General features: G+C 40.6%; 1 protein-coding gene across 1 annotated transcript in view; it reads left to right on the forward strand.

The window, feature by feature from the left end:
- Positions 1 to 18,628, forward strand: part of itga8 (integrin, alpha 8) — a 270,386-nt gene that overhangs the window by 131,426 nt on the left and 120,332 nt on the right. Inside the window, exons 16-18 of the mRNA XM_072253739.1 lie at positions 9,488 to 9,543; positions 10,993 to 11,144; positions 16,180 to 16,311. Coding sequence (XP_072109840.1) covers positions 9,488 to 9,543; positions 10,993 to 11,144; positions 16,180 to 16,311 — 340 coding nt within the window. The remainder of the gene's footprint in view (positions 1 to 9,487; positions 9,544 to 10,992; positions 11,145 to 16,179; positions 16,312 to 18,628) is intronic.

Raw genomic sequence — 18,628 nt, forward strand, 5'->3', positions numbered from 1 at the left:
TGTACTTTATCAGCTTTGGAGATGAATTCTGTTGCTTTTCCTCTGCTGGCCTCTCACAGTTTCAATATTGCAAAGTCTGAGGGTGCATTACAGGTAGTTACTAACCAATTCCATGCTTTATTCTGTGCTCTGAGCAACACTGCTAATGGCGCAAGTTATTGCAACTCTGCTTCCTTTCTCTTGGGCATTCAGCAGTAGTTGTCTTACTACTTGAAGGCCTTGCGTGGGATACATTCTGCACTCAGTAGCTCAGCTAACAATGTGTTGTTATACAGCATGGAAATGGGCCCTCTGGGCCATCTCATTCATGCCAACTAGGGTGCCTGCATGATCTGGTCCCAGTTCACCTGCATTTGACCCGTATCCCCCTAAATATTTCCCAATTGTGTAGCTGACCATGCACCCCAAATATGTTGTAACTGTACCTCCCTTTTCCACTTTCTCTGGCAGTTCATCCCATATACCCACCACCCCCTTGTTACTCTGGTCCCATTACCTTAGACTTCCATTACCTTGCCCTCTTACCTTAGACCTCCCTACAAAGGGAAAAGGATTGTAATCATCCACCTTGTTAATACTCTCAACAAACTTCTATAAGGTCACCCTCCAGTCTTCTACACTCCATGGAAAAGAATACGCACTTTCTCCTCATAACACAGGCCCTTCAAGTCCAACAGCATTCTTGCAAATACTTCCTGCAGCCTCTGCAGATAGACCATATCTTTCCAATAACATGGTAACCAGAATGGCATGTGATGCTCCAACTGTAGTATCATCAATGTCTTGTATGGCTGTAACATGACATCTCAACAGCTTTACTGTGCCCTGACCAATGAAAGCAAGGATACCATATGCCTTTTTTACCATCCTACCACTCAACTTGTACCCCTTCATTTCTCTGTGTGAATGTTCTGATTTTGCTTATTTCAGAGTCACAGTCATACAGCACAGAAACAAGCCCTTCAGCCCACCAACAGAATCAGTCACATTTATTATCCCTGACTTATAACATAAAATGTGTTGTTCTGCACAGCAGCACAGGCCAAAGGCTTAAAAAATCTGTAACTGACATAAATAAATAAATAGTGCAAATAAAAGGAATAATGAAGTGGTGTTGTTAGCTTTATGGATCATTAAGAAGTCTGATGATAGAGAGGAAGAAATTGTTCCTAGATTGGTGAGCGTGGGTCTTCAGGATCCTGTAAGTTCTCCCTGATGGTAGGAACAAAAAGAGGACATGTTCCGGATGGTGCAGGTCCTTGATGGATGGTGCCTTCCTGAGGAAGCATCTTTTCGAGATGTCATTGATTGTAGGAAGGGTTCTACCCATGGTGGAGCTGGCTGTGTCTATAATTCACAAGCTTGTACATTAGAGGCTCTATTCCAGACTGTGATGCAACCAATCGAACATTCTCCATAGTATGTCTCCAAAATCTATAAGAGTCTTTGCTGATGTACTGAATCTCCTCACAATCATACCAAAGTAGAGCTACTGAGGTGCCTTCTTCATGATTGCATCAATGTATTGGGCTCAAGATGGGTCCTCTGAGATGTTAATGGCCAGGGACTTGAGGCTGCTCATCCTTTCCACCGCTGACCCCTCAATGATGGCTGGTGTGTGATTTCCTGACTTTCCCTTCCAGAGGCTCACCATCAGTTATCAGTTCCTTGGTCTGATTGGCATCGAGTGCAAGGTTGTTGTTATAACACCATTTAACTAGCCAGTTTATCTCACTCCTTTTTATTCCTCTTCACCACCTGACATTCTGACAACAATATTCTGATGTTGGCAAATTTGTACTGTGCTTAGTCACACCGTGATGAGTGTAGAGGAGGTAGAGCAGCAGGCTAAGTATGCACCCTTGAGGTACAGCTGAGTTGATGGTCAGCAAGGAGGAGATGTTATATTCAATCTGCTCTGACTGTGGTCTCCCAAAAGGAAAGTAAAGGATCCAGTTGTAGAGGGAAGAGCAGAGGCCCAGGTTTTGAAGCTTGGTGATTAGCACTGAAGGATTGATGGCATTGAACACTGAGCTGTAGTCAATAATCAATAGCATGACATATGGTCTAGTTCCTCCAAAGCAGAATGGAGAACCAGTGAAATTGCTGTGATAGCCAAATTGCAATGGGTCCCCATCCTTGATCAGGCATGACGTAATTCTAGCCATAAGCAACCTCTTGAAGCATTATGTCCATACTGGCCTTTTACCCATGTACCTTAATCCTACTTGCCTGTATTAGGACCATATCCTTATATTCTTTGCTTATGTATGTGTCACTCCCTCAAACAGCATGTACTCGTATTACATTTACTCAGGTTACATGTCCTCCAACCTGATGGCATGAATATTGAATTTTCCTTCCGGTATTCCCCAAATTCCCCACTCCCCCCACACTCTATTCCCCACTCTGACCTTTTACTACTTCTCACCTGCCTTACAACTTCCCCCTGGGTTTGTTCTCTCGCTCTCTCATCACCTTCCCATTAGCCTTCCCCCCCACCCACCCCACATTTTTTTATTCTGGCAATTCCCCCCTTCCTTCTCAGTCCTGAAGAAGCGCCTCAGCCCAAAACCTCGACTGTTTGTTCATTTCCATAGATGCTGATTGACCTGCTGAGTTCATCCTGTATTTTGAGGGTGATCTTCATATTAATTGTACCTGATTCCACCTCACCATTTGGTGTACGTTCCAGATATCAGCCACACTCTGCATATAGAAATGTACCCTTTAAAACACTTTCCCCCCACCTTGAACCTTTAAACCTCTGTCCTCTTGTTTTTGATACTTTTATTATGGGAAAAAGATTTTGACAATCTATCACATCATTTTATATATTCTCTCTGGTTACACCTCAGTGTCCTGTACTCGAAGAAAAACAAGCCTAGGCTATCCAATCTCTTCCCATAACTAAAGTCGTACAGTCCAGGCAACATCTGGAGAATCTCCTCTGCATCCTCTCCACTGCATTCATATCTTTCCTTTGTTGTGGTGATCTTGTTTTCCATTGGTTCTTTCACAACCACTTTGGTATTTCCTCCATATGCTTTTACTTTTGATTTGCATCTCTTCTCTCAATGTTGAGCTTGCAATGTAATCTGCAGCCTGAGCTATGTGCAGGGCATTTTTTATTCTGGGAAATCATGTGATTATTTGCAACTTGCCTTCAGTCTGGTTTTCATTCTTTTGATGCTGTTGCCTAATTGTGCCAGACGTGCTTCCTTTTGTAGGATTGATCTGGAAGTCAGCTGTCTGAGTTGTCATCGTCTCTATCAATCTGTGTTGTCCTGTGCTCTGGCTGCACCTGAAGCCTGTGCTGTAGTGAGGTCCTCCCTCTCAATCAAGGTTTTCTGAACATTTGGGTATGTTGAGCTCCACACGGGCTGATCCATGATCCAATTATTCAAAACTGACTGTCCTTCTGAGTCCTGAAGGGAAACGGGCTCACCTGGTTCCTCTGGAATGCATTTTTGTGGATTTGATTTGGCCTGAGGAGTGTGCTGAATTTTTCAAAGATCTTACCACAACTTTTATTGCTGGATTTCGTATAATTCCCAGGTGTGGTGAAGGACCAATCCTTTCTGTCCCATCCACAAACGAATGTAGCTGCCACCTCCGCCATTCTTGTGCTTCAGAATGACAATGAAGTCACTTGAATTGAATGTCAGTTTACATAACTGTTTACATTTTTCAGATGCATCTACAGTTTTAGATATCGATGACCATTATTACTGGCAGAGAAAGGGCAGATTCCATTTAGTCCCGAAAACACTCCGGTGTTGTATTTTGGAAGGACTAATAAGGGTAGGAAATGCACAGTGAATGGTAAACCTACTAAGCAATACAGGGTCATAAACAGAAAACAATACAGACAAGAGCAAGCCTTTTGGTCCACAATGTTATGTCAAATTAATTAAACTAATAATTAAATACCTGATGAAACTAATTCTTTCTGCCTATACAATGCCCATATCCCTTCATTCTTGCCCCCTCAACTACTGCTCACAGCACATGTGAGGAATAAAACTTCCTCACATGATTCCTTTGAACTTATCCCCTTGAGGATAAGAAACTTTAGACTGAGACTAGTTTCTTATAGTTAAGCAAGAGCAAATTCAGTGGTATGAAGACGGTCGAGAATTTGTTGGTAGAATCTCAGATGGAGATGAGAGGGCATTCAAGAGCAAGATATGCCAGCTAGTTAAGTGGTGTCACAGCAACAACCTTGCTCTCAACATCAGTAAGACCAAAGAGTTGATTGTGGACTTCAGGAAGGGTAAGAGGAGGGAATACAAACCAATAGTCATAGAGTGATCAGAAGTGGAGAGAGTGAGCAATTTCAAGTTCCCGGATGTCAAGATCTCTGAGAATCTATACTGATCCCAACATAGCGATGCGGCTATAAAGAAGGCAAGATAGCCGCTGTACCTCATTAGCAATCTGAGGAGGATTGGTTTGTCACCTAAAGACTCAAAAACTTCTACAGATGTACTGTGGAGAGCATTCTGACGGGCTGCATCACTGTCTGGTATGAGGGTGCGCCTGCACAGGATTGAAAGAAGCTGCAGAAAGTTGTAAAATTAGTCAGCTCCATTTTGGGTACTAGCCTCTGTAGTATCTAAGACACCTTCAAGGAGTGGTGCCTCAGAAAGGCAGAGTCCATTGTTAAGGACCCCCATCACCCAGGACATGCCCTCTTCTCATTGTTACCATCAGGAAGGAGGTATAGAAGCCTGAAGGCACACACTCAATGATTCAGGAGCAGCTTTTTCTCCTCCACCATCTGATATATGAGTGGACATTGAGCCCATGAACGCCACTTCACTACTTTTTAATTTCTGTTATTGTACTATTTTTAATTTAACTGTTTAATATACATATTTTTTACTGTAATTGATTTACTTATTTATTTTTTTAATATTATCATGTATTGCATTGTACTGCTGCTGCTAAGTTAATAAATTTCACAATGCCAGTGATATTAAACCTGATTCTGAGCATGAGCATGAAGAATCCTAGAAAGTGAGTCCATAGGAGTGTGGGAATGTGGGAATGGTTCAGTGATTGGGCAAATGACATTCAGTGAAATTATCTGCTCTGTTTCAAGAGCCTTTTGGTTGAGGTGCAATAACTGTTCCTGAACCTGGTGGCGTGAGTCCTGAGGCTCATGTACCTTCTACCTGATGGCAGCAGCGAGGAAAGAGTGGGGCCTGGGTGGTGGTGGGGCCCTTAATTATGGATGCTGCTTTCCTGTGACAATACTTCGTGTAGATGTGCTCAATGGTGGGGAGGGCTTTACCCGAGATAGACTGGGCCATATCCATTATTTTTTTTGTTGGATTTTATGTCATGGAGATTGGTGTTTCCATATTAGATCATAACGCAGCCAGTCAATAGACCTTCCTTTCTACATCTATAGAAGTTTGTCAAGGTTTTAGGTGTCATACCATTATCTATTACAAAAGCATTTCAATAAACTAGTAAATAATATAGTAAGCAGAGAGAGAGAGAGCGCGAGCGCTTCTTCGGGAATATGTAAAAAAAATAGCTAAGAGAAATGTTTCTTCCATCGAGGATGAGAATGGCGTACTAATAATGGGAGACAAAGAAATGGCAGAGATTCTAAATAACTATTTTGAATCAGTCTTCCCTGCAAAGACACTGAGAACATTCCAAAGTTACGAGATAATCAAATGCCTTTCTGGGGCATGAACTTAAAACAATCTCCATCACTAAAAAAAAATACCGGCCAAACTAACAGGGTTAAATGCTGAAAGGATCTCTGGATCTAATGATCTGTATCCTACAGTCTTAAAGGAAGTGGTTGCAGAGGTAGTGAATGTATTGATTGTAATCTACCAAAACTCTCTGTATTCTGGAGAGGTCACAAAAGATAGATAAACTGCAAATGCAATGCCACAATTCAAAATAGGAGGGAGACAGAAAGCAGGATACCGGAGCAGTTTGCTATCACGAGGAAAATGCTGGAATTCATTAAGGAGGTAATAACAGGGCATTTAAAAAGAGTCAGTATAGCTTTATGAATGGAAAATATGTTTGACAGATTTGGAAGAGTTCTTTGAGATTGGATAATCAATTGGCTAAAGGGAAACCAGTTGATGTCATGCGTTTGAATTTCTAAAAGACATTAGATTAAATGCCACATAAAAGATTTGCCATATATGATAAGAGTGCTTGGGGTTGGAGATAATACAGTGGCATTGATGGGAAAGTGCTCAACTTATAGAAAATAAATGGGTCTGTTCAGATTCCCACAGGGATCACTACAACTCGAAGTGCACAGTGAGCCAAATTCGCTGAATATATTAAAGTAGATGATTTACAGTTTGTTTGTAAAATGGTTAATTGAGAGGGCAAGATGAGGAATATCCATAGTTATTTACTTGGTAAAAAGATGTGGATGAGCTACCAATTGAGTTCTTTGTATCGTTAATCACCAAGGAGAGCGACACTGGTGATAGTAAGATCAGGAAGGACTGCGCTGATATTCTAGGGCATGTTGATATCAAAAACAAAGGAGTGTTGGTCTTTTGTAGAACATTAATTTAGATACCTCCCTATGGCCTGATAGAATCCATCCCACTTTACTGAGAGAAGCAAGGGAGGAGATTTCTGGGGTCTAGATTGAGATCTCTTAGGGCACAAGCAAAATCTCAGAAGACTCTTCCAGTGTTTCCCACAGCATTCTGTGTATTTATCTGCTGTTCTGTGTTACTGGACATCTAAACACATCCACCTTCTTAATACTTGGTACCATCAACATACTATCCCCCTCCCTAAACTCATTGTCCTCAATGTCATACAGAAAAAAAGGATTTTTACAACTCCCCCTCATTCCCTGTAACGCTGTCTTGTTTGGCTGTATTCACACATGGTTAAATGACAATTGAACTTGAATTGAATTTCATGGTTATTTCTGATCTACAGAGTTTTAATAATCTGTCAGGTGAAGAGACTCGTTCTTGGCTCTTAGTCCATCCTGGTAACTGAGTTGTTAAATGTATGAACGTTAATTTCAATGGATTAAAGGCTCAATACGTGAGAGGATCCAAGCTAAGCAGAATATTTCAGATATGACCTTATACAAAAAAGGAGAGTGTTCCTTCTTTCAAATTTATTTATTTTGGCAAGACATCCAAGCACTCTATTTCATCAGAAGAATCTTGTGATATTGGCAGTGGGCCTTCACTGAAACATGCAGCATGACCTTTCCAAAATCCTTCTCAATTTCAATCTTGCACATGACATATAGTCGGAATGGTCACTGTCCATATGTGAGATTTGTCTTTATCAAAAGACGTTTGTTTGATACTGTTCCATTTCCCCATTGTATCTGAATCTGTAGGCAGTCCATGGCAGCATTATTTTTAATCACCATTTTCCATTGAACATGTTCCAACTTGCTACTCTGCCAACAATGGGACACATTTCCTAATCTTGTCATTGAAAACGTGAATAATTTGAAAACTAAATTGAGTGGCATACATTAAGAAGCAGGGATGCTGACCTTTTTAATCATTCAAACTAAAGACATACATGTCGTGGTGACGTAGCAATCTAGCACTATTGCAGTGACCTGGGTTCAGTCCTGAGTATTGCCTGTCTGCAACTTGTAGGTTCTCCCTGTGGACTTGTTGGTTTCCACTTGATGTTCTCCTAGATCCACTAGGTATTTCCCCCAACCCTCCCCATGCCAAATGACGGGCTACTTGGATAATTGGTCACAAATTACCACTTAGTGTTGGAAATGGCAAAGTAATCAAAATAGAATTAATGAGCATACGGGGAAGAACAAGTCTGTTGGGAAATAAGGAGAGGGGAATAGGACTGATGGGATTGCAATACTGGAAGCTAGTCTGAGATGAACAGTCTCTTTCTGTGTTGTTATAAACTAAGGCTGACATTATTATGACCAATCAATGTATTTTTTTAAATCAATTGTCAGGAAAGTATGAGTTCACAGCTGTGATTCATCATATCGTGGATTACCAGTCTTGATCTGGTTGCCAAGTAACAGGTTATCAGTTGGAGAGTTGATGTTGACAAGAAGCCAAAATAGTTCAAATATCCAATGCTACTTCTTACAGCATCCTGTCACTTAAATCAGATGAGAACTGGTTTTAAAAAAAATCTCAAAACAGTTTGTTTCATGTGTAGTAGTTGGTGCCATTTAACATGAAGGAGAAGGGAAAGTTAGAAGATGGGAGTTGAAAACTATCATTGATTCTTAATATTGGCTCCAAGTTTCCCCTTTTAACAATGGAAGAAAAGAAGATCATAGAAAATCAAAGGGCAGAAGATGCTGGGAGTCTGAAATGAAAACAAACAATGCTGGAAACATGCGGTGGGCCAGGCAGTATCTGTGGAAGGAGAAAAATTTCAGGTTGAAGACCTCTGTTTCTCTTTCCACAAAACAAAAGGTTATGGATCGTTTCAGGAGTGAACCAAAACATCCACACAGCCCAGCTCTGTGTCTCTATGTTGTATTGAATCATTCTCTGTCTCAAAATCGCCTCTGCTTATTTCTCTCTCTCTCTCTCTCCAAGAAACACACTACAACTACTGTCATATGTAAAACATTTCATTTAATATATCTATATAGGGAACATTTGTATAAACCTCTCTGCATTCCCTTGTGACTATGTAATATATTACACACATTCATAATTTTGTACAGTTAATTTAAATAACCTCTCAATCTCTTTCATTAAAATATAATAACACCAAACTATACAGTCTCTTATGACTATAGCACTTCAGCCCTGACAACATTGTTGGAAATCTCCCTCCATTCTCTCCAGCACAAACACTTCCTTTAATGTGACCAGGAGTGAATGCAATATTCTGGCTGGCTCTCACAGTTTTACGTAGTTTCAGCATGACCTCCCTACTTCTGTATTCCCATGGCTGGCCAACATGTCTTAATCCTCTATTCACTCGTCCTGCTAGCTTCAAAGATGTGTAGATTTGTGGTAATTTTAAAGCCTGTTGTTTTGCAGAAATCAAATCTTATCAGGCCATTAATTACTTTATTTTTGTACCAGCTTTAACTTTCCCTGTTACACTGAGTGGTTAACTACCTCATAAGAACCTTAACCTTTGTTCAGTTACATGCGATGTCTTGTGGTGAGATAGTTAACGCAAAGCTTCTTGAAGGCCAAGGCGCCTCAAACTCCATTGATTTCAGCCCCTGTGTGATGCCCAAAATTTGTTTCCATTTTCCTCCTTAGGAATGGTGAACATTGATGGCTTCATTGTTATTTCTGCCACAAACATAGACAATTTTGTCCATTAGCCTGGAAGCTCCATTCATCATAAGTGTGCCTCAACTTGTCCTCCAGAGCATTCAGGATAGACTGCTGGAATGTTCACCAGTCTAGTTACACATACTGGAGTTCCAATAGAAGAGGGATTATAATATGAGGAAAGAGGTATATTGACCTTTATTCTCCCTTTCAATTTACAGCTTCACTGTGAAGGTTTCTGCAGCTGTGTCGGGCCATGGCATTCCGAACGTAGTAGGTGAGCACTGGACGAGCCCGTGTACTGAAACACAATGACAAAACTGACCCCTTCATGGTATAAGCTACACTTTTAGTTTGAATCAGGTCAAACTGATGGTAAAATGCCCACCTGCTGGTACCACTGTTTCACTGTCCTCGATCTGCAATTTGCCTCCTGTAGGGTGCCTGGAGTTCAAAGTTACCTCTCGCCACTGCCAGTGTGCTGGAGGCTTTGCTGTGTGGTCATTGTGCAAAGTGAAGCCATCTGCTCATGTCAGCCAGGCCTCAGGTAACGCAGGCTCAGGCCCTGTTCACCCACAGCATCCCTGTGGCCTTCTAACAGCTAATGCAGTCAATGACCTTCACCAAATAGTGCTGATCGCAACCACCTCTAAGTATCATAGAATAGCAAAAACAATAAAAATATTTGTAAATAATTTTAGAAAGTTTAAAATCCATTTTTAGAATCATACGTAAAATAATTTTAAAATACTCCTATGTAATTGTGAGATACAAAATATGTTGAAAAAGGAAAAGGCAAAGCAGACAGCACATACAGCATAATGCAATATGTGTGGCAATGCTGGACATACCAGCCTGTGGCTGCCACAAAGCCGATCGTTATAATCTGGCATCTCAGTCCAGTAGCAGGCTCCATCTCTGAACTTAAAGCGGAGTCTGGGGGGTGGGGGCAGGGGATGAAAGGTTGGCATCTGATCTTGAAACATTTTGTACTTCAACACTCAGCACATCACAAGAACTAGCTTCCCCACTCTTTTCTCTGTTTACACTTCTTGCTGCCTCAGTATCACACTCAGAATAATCAAAGACTCGTCCCGGACATTTTCACTTCTTCCCTTTCCCTTCGGGCAGACGATGCAAAAGTCTGAAAGCCTGTTCCACCAGGCTCAAGGAAAGCAACTATCCCCTGTTATCAAACTCTTAAACTGACCTCTCGTATGATAAGATGACCTCTTGACCTTATCTTCTACCTCATTTTGATCTAATATTTTGTCATCTACCTGCGCTGCATTTTTTGTAGCCTTTACACTTTATGCTGCATTGTTATTGTTTTACCTTGTTCTAGCTCAATGCACTGTGTAATGATCTGATCTGTATGAACAGTATGCAAGACAAGGTTTTCACTGTATCTTGGTACATGTGACAATAATAAATCAATACCAATATGAACACTACATTATGCAGGTTTTGAAGTTTGACACACACATTGCAGCAAACCAGCACTACAGTAGTTAAACCCCCTATTCCTATGATTTATAAATACAGCTTGTCTAGACCTTTATCTGAGTTTTTCTACCTACTTGACTTTATATATTGTAGAATGGACCTGAACCTATTTTACTAATGGCTTTTAAAACATTTATCTGAATAATAAAAATGTTACATTCTATGTATAGCTTGTGAAACTAACTTAATAAACTTTCAATTTTTTTTTCTTTTCCTCAAGTTCTGAATGCTAACCTTCAGCTAGACAAACTGAAGCAAAAAGGAGTTGAGAGAACGCTGTTCTTTAATTATCACCGGCCGCAGCACACTTTCCAGTTAGTCCTCAGTAAAACGGAACAAATCACCCTCCAGGAATTTGTTGTTTATCTTACAGTAAGTACCTACTTAAGAAGTGTTCAGCCCAAAGGTTTCCTGTGGGTTGGGTACTTAGCTGACAAACTACTCAAAGCTTTAAGTTATTTTTTAATATAGTGTCATAGAGTCATAGACCACAGTGGAGAAACAGACCCTTTGGCCCATCTAGTCATGGTGGACTATTATTTCTGCCTAGTCCCATTGACCTACACCAGGACCATAACCCACCCTATTCCTCCCATCCATGCACCTGTGCAAATTTCTCTTAAAAGCTGAAATTGAATCTGCATCCACCCACTTCCACTAGCAGCTCTCACCACCTTCTGAGTGAAAATATTCCCTATCATGTTCCCTTCAACATTTCACCCTTAACCTATGACCTCTAGTTCAATTCTCACCCAACCACAGTAGAAAAAGCCTGGTTATTTTTACCCTCTCTATACCCCTCATAATTATGTATATCAATTCTCCCTTCATTTTCCTACACTCCATGGAATAAAGTCTGAACCTATTCAACCTTTCTCCATGTCAGTACCTCCTGTTGAACTCTGTCTTTTTGTGTATCTTCCCCCCCATCTGTCAGTCTGTGGTTTTGTATTACCATCTGCTCCTGTCCCCACTCCTGCTCTACTCTGGCCCCTGTATTACTAAGTACTCTGTCTCTCATCTGTTTTGCATTATTACCTGTATTGCTGCCACCTGTGTCTCATTGTGCTCCACCTATCATCTGTCTCTCTGTTTATTGCTCAGTGTATTTCAATCCTGTGTTTTTACCTGTTTGTTGCCAGATTGTGCCAGTGAATTTTCCTGATCCTTTCTAGTATTGTATCTGTACTCTGTCTGAATATTGAATCTGTCTGTTTTCTGATTCTGACTTTTGGATTTCTCTGGATGTTTTGTTCTCTGCCTGAACTTTGATGCTGACTTGGTTTGTATGTTGGGATTTGTTACTCAATTAATATCACTGTGTGCACAGTACTGGGTCTGCGATTAGATCCCTGCTCCAGCATCCTGACGCTCTATAATTCAGGTCTTCAAGCCCTGGCAACATCCTTGTAAAATTTCTTTGTGCTCTTTCAACCTTATTGATATCTTTCCTGTAGATAGGTGACCAGAACTGCACATGATACTTCAAACTTAGGCTCACCAACATCTTGTACAAATTCAACATAACTTCCCAACTCCTGTACTCAATACTTAGATTTATTAAGGCCAATGTTCCATCTGTCATTTTTTCCAGGTGGCTCAGATCCAAGCTTTTATAGTTTTCCCTGCTGTCCACTATGCCCCCATCTTTTGTCATCTACAAATTTGCTGATCCAGTTTACTACATTATCATCCAGATCATTGATATAGATGACAAACAACATACCCAGCACCAATCCCTGCGACACACCACTAGTCACAGGCTTTCAGTCAGAGAGGCATCCATCTGATACCACTGTCTGATTTCCCCTGTGAAGCCAATGTCTCATCTGATTTACTACCTCATCCTGAATGCCTAGTGACATATTCTTCTTGACCAACCTTTTGTACAGAACTTGTCAAAGGACTTGACCTTACTGCTATTTTGCCTCACTTCTATAGATTCTGTGTTCATCTCCTGAGTAAATACAGATGCAAAAAATACATTTATGATCTCTCCCCAACTCAGTCGCCTCCATGCATAGATGACTACTCTGAACTCCAAGGGGACCAATTTTGTCCATTTCATTTGAAGACATTTGCTGCTTGTAGGAGATACTGTATGATTGCAAGGCTTTAATTACTCTGGTATCTCATACAGTGGGCTTAATATTATGGACATGCACCCATTTAACAAAAAGTTTCCTGATCATAGTCATCTCTACCTGGCTTATCATACGAACTCTGAAAACGTCCAAATTTCCAAGCCCCAGAACACTGTAACCAGAGTGCATGAGTTTAAAGTAGGAAGCAAAAGGTTTAGAAGGGAGTGTGAGGAGGAACATTTTCATCCAGTGGGTGGTTGGGGTTGGAAACACACTGCCTGACAGGGTGGTGAAGGCAAAGCCACGTACAGCATGTAATTTGATGAGGACCTGAATTGCCAATGTTAAGAATGCAGTGGATCAAGTGCTGGTAAATGGAATTAGGATGGGTGGATACTTAGTGGACATGATGGGCTGAATGGTCTATATTTGTAGTATATAACGCTAAAGACCCCGTCTGTGACTCCCTGTTCCTAAGTTCTGAGCTCTAACCTTCAGCCATGCAAACAAAAGCAAAAAATAGGGGTCAAGAGAAGATTGGCTGTTAGGCACTTTTGATTAACCTTTGGAAATCAGGAATGCTGAATGGGAGATTTATGCATGTGCAAACCTTCTCAATGCATTTTAATAGATCTTAGATGTCATGAGAACCACTTCTAGTTAATCTGTCCCTGCCCAGCACTGCACATGTACGTCTGCAGCAATGGTCAGTTTACCATTTTATATCATGCAATGTGGTAACTAGTATCGGATTTTTTTCTCTCTAGCCCTATTTAAAGATTACTGCCTGCTATGTCAAAGGTCATCTGCTGTGGGTAAATACTGAATCAATTGTGGCATGTATTTTAAAGCTTCTGTGGATTAGAAGCCATGGATATTGCAGATATTCCTTGTGTAGCAGTAGAGAAGCAGTCTTCAGCCAGCAGAATTATTCAATAGCCTTCACATGTCCCTGGCCATCCTACCTTTGGTTGGTATCTGGCATACTGAGAGTGGATAAATCTAAAGAAAAATGAGTCTTGAAAACAATTTATTCTTCAAGCTGACAAAAATGTATTTTTCAATCATTTGTGATGAATCAGGACTGAAATAAATGTAATATGCCTAGATTTATCAAGGAAGAAAATTGAATGTTAATGTGTAAGTTTCAGTGGAATTGTGATGTACAGTAGCTCAAACAAACAATGAAGCAATTATTTTAATATGATGAGCATATTTTTACCAGGAATTCACATTCATTGCATTTGTATTGGAAATGAGCTTTTCATTATGCAGGAATGTATTGGTATGAAATAACTTCTTCACTGAAGGCAAGGCTGAAAAGGACATTAGGAATGCTTGTAGGCTATTTGTGAATGTATAATACAGTGACTTGACATCAATAATGATGGATTATAGAAGATCGTCTGTGAGTACGTAAACTTCACTGTACAAATGTATTCATGTATAAAGGTGATTTGAGATTAAAATAAGAAAGTAATTTGAGGGGATTGCAGTGATGTGACAATGATTAAACTTTAGGTTACTTTCCAAGTTCGAGATGAAGTTTATTGTCATTCACCCCTGCACATGTACACAGCTGAACACATTGTTCCTCTGGGTCCAAGGTGCAAAACACAGTGCATACACGGTGCATGTAGTCACACACAGATGGTGCATGTAGTTGCACATGGACAGTACATATAGTCACACATGGTACATATAGTTACAATCCAGCACATACAGCCACAAAATAATAGCACAAGACCCTAAGTGGCATAGCCTGAAGAGTAACAGGCTGACATAAAGTGCGAGGTGCATGATTACGTATGGCAGTATAATGTTACTGGCCCTATTATAATAAAATAATCAGTCATAAATAGGTGAAATAGCAGAAGTAGAAAATGAAAAGTGAAAGAAGGATGAGAATATTTCTGTGGGGGGGGTGGGGGTGACAGGGCATTCTTACATGGTGTACCTGTGTTCTGGGTGGCAGCAGGGTGTTAGAAGGCTAACGGTCTGGAGGAAGAAGCTGTTAACCAGCCTGACTGTTCTGGTTCTTGAGCTGCGATACCTTCTGCCTGATGGTAGGAGGTCAAAGAGATTGTGGGAAGGATAGTAGAGGTGTTTGACAATGGCCTTAGATTTATTATAAGAGTGACGTTTGGGTTGTCTGTAATGGTATCATTATGTGGGGGGCTGGGAGTGAAACTGGAGTGGGAATGCTGTCCTGCCAACGCTATATAATGTTTGAAAGACCATGATCAATGATTCAACTTTTAATAAAAAAAAAATCCTCTCTTGCATTATTTTCCATTATTTCAGCACATGGAATATTCTGTTTGAAGAATTTGTCTAGGATTGTGAAAAAATTAATTCAGTCAGTTCTTAACTATTTCCTTTTTTAAGGCAAACAAACTATGAGCCTTTGTGTCATTTGTTTCATGATGGAGTTGTGGAGGAAGTTCCTTTGCCAGAATGTAAAGTGATGATTTTTTCAGATATCAGGCCCAAGGCTTCATTATGAATTGCCCGTATCATCCATTGGAACCAGTGGTAAAGGGATGTGGCAAACCCTTGGAGGCTATTCTTCCTCTGGAGCAGCAGGCTCAATGGTGTTAGTCACACACAAAAATGCTTAATTAGCCATGGCATTGCATTCTTCTTTGCTGCATCCTTAGTTGGCACTGCATGAAAGCCCATGTGCGGGTCACTACAGAGTAACCGGCTGACATGCAACTACTCAAAAAGAATTACTGAATATTTAAAAAGTTTCTATGATATAGTACTGATTAATAGTCAGTTCTCTATGTATTTCAATGTGCAGTTGAAATAAGGTGGGAAGGTAGTCTTTGAAGAAATATTAGATTCTTCAATGGTTCCAGAGAACTGGAAAATTGCAAATGTCACTCCTCCCTTTAAGAAAGGAGAAAGATTAAAGACAGGAAACTATGAGCCAGTTAGCCTGACTTCAGTGGCTGGTAAGATGTTGGAGTCCAATATTAAGGATGGGGTTTCAATTAGAGGGTGGGGAATCTGGAATTCATTGCCACAGATGGATGTGGAGGCTAAATCTTTGGGTATATTTAAAGTAGAGGCTCTTGATTAGTAAGGGCATCAAAGGTTACAAGGAGAAGGCAGGAGAATGAGGAAAAATAAAGCATTCGTGATTGACTAATGGAGCAAATCTGATGGGTGGAATGCTTAATTCTACTCCTATGTCTTATGGTTCTAAATATATTTTAATGCCAATATTACATATTGATGTTTAGAAACAAAACTGTATTTGTCACCAACTTGGTGATATCTGTGTTAATTTAAGTGTTTCTATTGATTTCTTTCAGGATGAAAAAGACTTTCGGGATAAATTAACACCAATTACTGTGAGTTTAAATTACAGTTTGGATGAATTTCGTCGTTCAAATGATCTTAAACCAATAATTAACTACTACAGTGAAACATTCCTTCAGAAACAGGTGAGAGCAAACATTTATTGTTTAGTTTAATCTATTTTAAGATATATTGTTGGCCACGTGTAAAGCTGTGTGTTAATCTTTTTTTGTCTGTTTTTATAATTGAGATAGGTTTTAAAATATAGAGGCAAATTTGAAAATATCACTGGCGAGGAATTGTGAAGACCTTATTATAAAAATGTGTTTTATCCTGGGGAGGAGAATGAAAATGAAAACTAAATGTTACAGCAATGCATAAGCAGATGAGCTTAGTGCGTGGATCAGTACTTGGGGCTATGATGTTGTGGCCATTACAGAGACTTCGATGCCTCAGGGGCAGGAATGGTTACTTTGAGTGCCAGGCTTTAGATGTTTCAGAAAGGGCAGGGAGGAAGGCAAAAGAAGTGGGGGCGTGGCACTGCTGATTAGAGATAGTGTCATGGCTGCAGAAAAGGAGGAAGTCATGGAGGGATTGTTTATGGAGTCTCAGTGGGTGGAAGTTACAAACAGGAAGGGGTCAATAACTCTACTGAGTGTTTTTTATAGACCACCCAATAGTAACGGGGATATCAAGGAACAAGTAGGGAGACAGATTCTGGAAAAGTGTAATAATAACAGGGTTGTTGTGGTGGGAGATTTTAGTTTCCCAAATATTGATTGGCATCTCCCTAGAGCAAAGGGTTTAGATGGGGTGGAGTTTGTTAGGTGTGTTGAGGAAGGTTTCCTGACACAACATGTAGATAAGACTACAAGAGGAGAGGCTGTACTTGATTTGGTATTGGGAAATTAACCTGGTCAGGTGTCAGATGTCAGTGAGAGATCATTTTGGAGATAGTGACCACAATTCTATCTCCTTTACCATAGCATTGGAGAGGAATAGGAACAGATGAGTTAGGAGAGCATTTAATTGGAGGACAGGGAAATATGAAGCTATCAGGCAGGAACTTGGAAGCATAAATTGGGAACAGATGTTCTCAGGGAAATGTATGGCAGAAATGTGGCAAATGTTCAGGGGATATTTGTGTGGGGTTCTGCAAAGGTACATTCCAATGAGACAGGGGAAGGATGGTTGGGTACAGGAACTGTGGTGTACAAAGGCTGTTGTAAATCTAGTCAAGAAGAAAAGAAAAACTTATGAAAGGTTTAAAAAAACTAGGTAATGATAGAGATCTAGAAGATTATAAAGCCAGCAGGAAGGAGCTTAAGAATGAAATTAGCAGAGCCAGAAGGGGCCATGAGAAGGCCTTGGCGAGTAGGATTAAAGAAAACCCCAAGGCATTCTACAAATATGTGAAGACAGTGGAAAAGTGTGTATGGAACTGGAGGAGATAGCTGAGGTACTTAATGAATACTTTACTTCAGTATTCACTATGGAAAAGGATCTTGGCAATTGTAGGGATGTCTTACAGCGGATTGAAAAGCTTGAGCATATAGACATTAAGAAAGAGGATTGCTGGATCTTTTGGAAAGCATCAAGTTGGATAAGTCTCCAGGATTGGACAGGATGTACCCCAGGCTACTGTGAGAGGCAAGGGAGGAGATTGCTGAGCTTCTGGCAATTTTCTTTGCATCATCAATGGTGTCGGGGGTGGTTCTGGAGGATTGGAGGGTTACTGATGTTGTTCCCTTATTCAAGAAAGAGAGTAGAGATAGTCCAGGAAATTACAGACCAGTGAGTCTTGCTTCAGTGGTTGATAAGTCGGTGGAAAAGATCCTGAGAGGCAGGATTTATGAACATTTGGAGAGGCATAATATGGTTAGGAATATTCAGCATGGCTTTGTCAGAGGCAAGTCATGCCTTAAGAGCCTGATTGAATTTTTTGAGGATGTGACTAAACACATTGATGAAGGTAGAGCAGTAGATGTAGTGTATATGGATTTCAGCAAGGCATTTGATGAGGTACCCCATGCAAGGCTTATTGAGAAAGTAAGAAGGCATAGGATCCAAGGGGACCTTACTTTGTGGATGCAGAATTGGCTTGCCCACAGAAGGCAAATAGTAGTCGGGTCATATTCTGCATGGAGGTCGATGACCAGTGGTGTGCCTCAGGGATCTGTTCTGGGACCCTTACTCTTCGTGTTTTTATAAGTGACCTGGATGAGGAAGTGGAAGGATAGGATAGTAAATTTGCTGATGATACAAATGTTGGGGGTGTTGTGGATAGTGTGGAGGGCTGTCGGAGGTTACAGTGGGACATCGATAGGATGCAAAACTGGGCTGAGAAGTGGCAGATGGAGTTCAACCCAGATAAGTGTGAGGTGGTTCATTTTGGTAAGTCAAATATGATGGCAGAATATAGTATTAATGGTAAGACTCTTGGCAGTGTGGAGGATCAGAGGG

The sequence above is a fragment of the Mobula birostris genome, chromosome 3 (genome assembly GCF_030028105.1).
Source record: "Mobula birostris isolate sMobBir1 chromosome 3, sMobBir1.hap1, whole genome shotgun sequence".
Taxonomy (NCBI): Eukaryota; Metazoa; Chordata; class Chondrichthyes; order Myliobatiformes; family Myliobatidae; genus Mobula; species Mobula birostris.